General features: G+C 34.8%; 1 protein-coding gene across 1 annotated transcript; it reads right to left on the bottom strand.

Moving 5' to 3' along the window:
• Positions 1-1,779: 1,779 nt before the first annotated feature.
• LOC138203705 (adenosine 5'-monophosphoramidase HINT3-like) lies at positions 1,780-4,916 on the bottom strand. The gene is made up of 5 exons (XM_069158720.1): positions 4,782-4,916; positions 4,569-4,686; positions 3,968-4,037; positions 3,635-3,761; positions 1,780-2,702 (listed from the first exon to the last, which is right to left on the bottom strand). Exons 1-5 carry the CDS (start codon positions 4,857-4,859, stop codon positions 2,655-2,657), a joined length of 441 nt encoding a protein of 146 aa, XP_069014821.1. The 5' UTR covers positions 4,860-4,916; the 3' UTR covers positions 1,780-2,654.
• Between the last annotated feature and the right edge of the window lie 107 nt (positions 4,917-5,023).

The raw sequence follows: 5,023 nt of genomic DNA, 5'->3' as shown, positions 1-5,023 counted from the left end.
GAGGGGCGTGGCTACACCGCAGCGTGACAGCGTCACGTCAACGTCGGGCGTCGAGAACGTGAAAATTGTACAAAAAGCATTTAAAGTAATTAAGCAGCAGTATATATGGTAGGTAGGTAGGTAAGTATATACTTTATTAATCCCCGAGGGGAAATTTTTTTTTAATATATATTTATATATGCCATTATATTTATATATATATATATATATATAATGGCATGGTCTTTGCATTGCAATCAGATATATATATATATGTATATATATGTGTCACTGTGTGGACTGTGCTGACAGGTCATCATTGTAAATGAGAATTGGTTCTCAATTGATTTTACCTGGTTAAATAAAGGTCATATATATATATATATATATATATATATATATATATATCTCATATGTATGAACCAGCTGTAGTAAGCTGGAGGATACCGGTTTATAAAATTGTACAAAAAGCATTTAAAGTAATTAAGCAGTAGTATATATGCCATTATATATATATATATATATATATATATAAATTATGTAAATTATTATTATATTAATTGTACAATTTTAATGGATAATGGATCCAGTACATATCTGCAACGCATCTGTCATTTCTGTCACTTATATATATATATATAAAATTATATAAATAATTATATAATTATATAAATAATTATATAATTATATATATAATTATATATATTATATAATTATTATAATATTATAATTAATATAATTATATAATTATGTATAATATATATAATATATACATATATAATTAATTAATTATATATTATAATTATATATTATAATATATATAATTAATTAATTAATTATATATATTATAATATATATAATATATATAATATATATTTATATAAATATTATTTATTATATGTATATATAATGTATATTATGTATGTAATATATATATATATATATATATATATATATATATATATATATATATATATAAGTGATAGAAATGACAGACGCGTTGCAGATATGTACTGGATCCATTATCGGACATGGGAGCAACTACAGTTGTATTTTTGCTTTACTGCACCGGTGTACTAACATAAGGAGAGTCGCTTACTTTCCGAAAAGTCTGTGAACTCACACCACTGCACAATTGGTCTTTGCATTGCAATCAGATTACAATGCATAAGGAATTATGGTAATTTATATAACACTATTTAACTAACAGTTTATCTGGTAATATACGCCACTAAACTAAAACTATCAGCGGCCTGATCTTGATCTCCTGTCTTAAGGGATGTCACTGTGTTAAAAATCAAGTTAACACATAACAACTTGGGGCCAGTAGTAAGTGATTTAAACAGGGGATTAAATGGAGGCCCTTAATTATTTCCATATTCCAATTATTCATTGTGATGAAGTCATTTTCTCTGAGTGATGTATAACAGTTTTGGGCACTCCATAGTTTTGGCAAATTCATGATGACATGAAGGCCTTCAATCGGTTTTCTTTTTTTGGCTCCTGCATTTCTCTGTGACACTTTGACAAGTGTATAACATGATTCTGTAGATAATTTTAGGGGCAATATATATATATATATATATATAAGTGTTTCTATGTCTACAAATGTATAAAGACACTGAAAATGAAAGTGCACTACGTCAAGCTGAATAAGAAAATCCTGGGAAGTCCTAATCAAAATAGGGAACCCCTCAATGAGCAGGATCAGCTGATGGGTACCAGGTTATAGTGGTTATAGTTATAGTTATAGTTTGTTACAGTTATAACTCTGGACACTTGTGTTTTAGGTATGAAACTTTATTTATTCATTTTTTAAATCAGTGCAGCAAAAACATTTGGCAAACTTCAGAATTAAAACTTATTAAACAGGAGAAATGAACTGTGTGAATTGGTGACAAAATTTTTGAGGTTCACAAAAATGGCATCAGTCTCCTTGTTCCTCTTCTTAATGCAAAGATCACACAGCAATTTGTAATATTTAATCCACATCATAGTTTTGTCTAAATCAGTATCAAAAATATACTTTAAACTGTACATGTTTATGCCTGTGCACGTGACACGTTTAGACGTGTGCATCACGCGCCATATTGAATTTTGTGTTTTTCCTCTAGTGTTGCTCAGACGATTATGTATGTGCTGGCAGAGAAACTAAGATGTACATAAGGACCCACTGTCTCCTGTTACACAGAAAAACTGAAGAGCTGAAGTGTTTGTGAAGTGGGAGAAAGGATTAACCAACTCTTGAAACTCATAGAGGATTCAATTATTTGGAACTCCTCAAGATGTTTTGTTTAATTTATATATAACATTGTATTGATATTAAAAGAAGAGGTCTATCTCCATGCATAAGACAAGTTAAAACACAAAGATATCAAAGGTATAAGCAGCTGCATTGACTGATTCACTTCATACACACAAACAAACTTGTGAACATAGAAACAAAAAGGAATTCTTTGAGAAGTTTGTAAAAGAATGTGCAAAGTACTATTTCATTTTCCACCTAAAATACAGTCTCCACTTTCAACTCCTCAGTACATTATCTTGACTTATTAACACAATAATGTCAAGTCAGCTGGATAACTGATTTAAAATGACAGTCAGTGAGGTATAATGACAACAAAGTAACTTGTACATGAACAAGATTGTTGCACCTTCAGGCACTTTGGATCTCTTCATTTCACCTTGCCACAAGTCTTCAACTGAGAAAGCACTTTGTCTACCTGCAACGGAGCAAAACAGGGAACTTATACAGTATTCACAATATTGTAGCTACTGAATAATAACTTTTCAGCTGTTAATGATGATGACTTATTTCAATTGATGCTACGATAAGCTTTTGTTGAAGGCTGGACCGTGTTCCATTTTCTGTTTGTGGCAGTGGCTGCATGTCTTCCATTTAAAAAGAAGCAGCTTTAGACTAAAGTGTGGTCAGTGACGTCAAAGTAAAAACATGAGCCGTGGCCAGATGAGATATATAATCTTCTAAAACTGAGGGTTTATACATGTCATTTGGCATATCCCCCAGAAGGAGCTGTCAAATGTTCCTGGGAAGAGGGACGTCTGGGTCAACGACCCAATCCCGAATAAGTGGCAAAAATGGATGGGTGGGTGGACATTAGATAGTACCTCCTCAGTGTAGACGGTCGCCCTAGCGACGGTGTATAAACTACCTCGATGTCGTCCTTAACACGACACACAAACCCACTGAACACTAGACCAACCACAGGAACATCTGCATTGTTTGAATTTACCATGGCCTTGTTTTGCAGGTTGCCATTAATCAAATAGTGCAGTGAATAAAATACTTTGGGGCCGAGAGCTTGGCTGGCAAGTTTGTGAATGACAACCAGTCACTTGTCTGCACTGTTTTCATGGCACCTTTTAGTATCGACTCAGCTCACTTGGAACCAGGTACAAGAAACTTTGAAGTCAAATTGACGTTAATATAAACAAAAAATTCAACAGTTTAAACATTTTTAATATTTTAAACTAACTAATACATTTTTGTGTTGTTTTTTGATATGGTTTTGTAAATGCAAAATTTCATCCATTAATCTCTTTATGTGATTATATGAATTGATAATTAACTAATTGTAAATCACAACTAAAAAGTCTGAAATGATTATATTTGCACAATACAGCCATAACTGACCGTGATGAACCAGTGCGACTGCGGCCCGTAGTGAAGCTCCGACTTGAAGTTCATCTTACTGGCTGGAGCCAGAGCGTGGAGGTGGAGGTGGGGAACGGAGGTGAACGGAGGTATATGAAACCCCATCCTAAACAAAAGATGGAAAATACTTTTTTTTTGTATTTAAAAGCAGGGGACAGACCAACAAAAACTGGTATTAAAAGAAGAAGCAAACCAAAGTTTGCAAAGAAATGACTAAAATCAAACAGACCCACTTAAGATCTGTGTAAGAAAGCGCCACATATTTATTTGTAAATGTCAGGAGTCACAACTCGTCACTGGGAATGTATTTACCTGACATCATCGAGGTTGCTGACTTGTTTCTTCTCTAGTACACTTCTTCCCATTTCTACCATCTGCTCCACTGTCAACAAGCAAATCTCATCAGTATCCTGAAGTCATACAGCCGAAATAACTCCAGAGGAGACGACACAGCAGTTTATATTAGTGAGGTTGAACTGACCAAAGGACAGTTCGTTACTCACCTCATTCTTGCATGAACAGAAAAGTCAGTATCTCAGGTAGACCTTTGATTTTCATTGAGGCTTCATGCAAAAAAAAAAATGTCTCACTGAACTAGAGAACTAAAACACATTTGTTTAACGATATCGAGTTATCACAGATAGCGAATTAACAGTTTCAGATGTCACATAATCTCTTCAAATATGATGAACAATTCACTTTCTGGCTTCACTGACGAGTGCGAACAAGAAAACACAGCTCACGCAAGCTTTCACTAACTTCTTGTGCGTAAATAAAATCGTGAACTCATTAATTAATCTTTGATTTAGCGTACAGTAAAGTAACTCATATAGGCTATATGTCCAAAACAACAACAACAACAAAAAAAACCGACAAATACTGTGACTGCTGGCTCGTATTTTGTCTCCCTCACCCAGAGGTATGTGACCCCCTTGGAGAGCTTTACAGTTGTCGATATGCGTCCTGGGAATAATAAGGTAATGATGTGTGGCGCCAGCCTGCAAGTCTCGAAAACACACCAGCTGATCGTCCTGTACACCGACAGACAGACAGACAGACAGTGGGAGACTCAGGGGTTTTTCAGTCGCTGAACTTTTCTGAACACGGATGGCAGTTTTCTACTTACGCTCAGCAGGATTTCCGTGTCAGTCTGTTTGTTTGCTATTTGGCAGAAAGGACAGTCTTCGCTCCCAGAGATCTCCATTCGTCACTAAAGAAGTAAGCGGTTCCCCAACAGACTAGCTGTGATCTCATAAATCTATGCTCATGAGCAATTGGTGTGAATAGTGTCTAAGGCGTGTCTGCGGCGAGGAAGCAGGACAACCAGCCGAACACAGAGCTGATCGAGCAGATCCACTGCCGTCATGC

The sequence above is a fragment of the Embiotoca jacksoni genome, unplaced genomic scaffold (genome assembly GCF_022577435.1).
Source record: "Embiotoca jacksoni isolate LCO1_2020_lvr unplaced genomic scaffold, fEmbJac1.0.p SCAF_23, whole genome shotgun sequence".
NCBI classification, from domain to species: Eukaryota; Metazoa; Chordata; class Actinopteri; family Embiotocidae; genus Embiotoca; species Embiotoca jacksoni.
This window is presented reverse-complemented; position numbering and strand designations above follow the sequence as displayed.

Excerpts from the sequence above, each read along its gene's own strand:
- LOC138203705 (XM_069158720.1), bottom strand. The coding sequence starts at position 4,859 with ATGGAGATCTCTGGGAGCGAAGACTGTCCTTTCTGCCAAATAGCAAAC. Across the intron at positions 4,038-4,568 it reads AGGGGGTCACATACCTCTGG|TGGAGCAGATGGTAGAAATG; the intron begins GTGAGGGAGACA and ends GCTTGTTGACAG. Across the intron at positions 2,703-3,634 it reads AGTCGCACTGGTTCATCACG|GTAGACAAAGTGCTTTCTCA; the intron begins GTCAGTTATGGC and ends GCTCCGTTGCAG.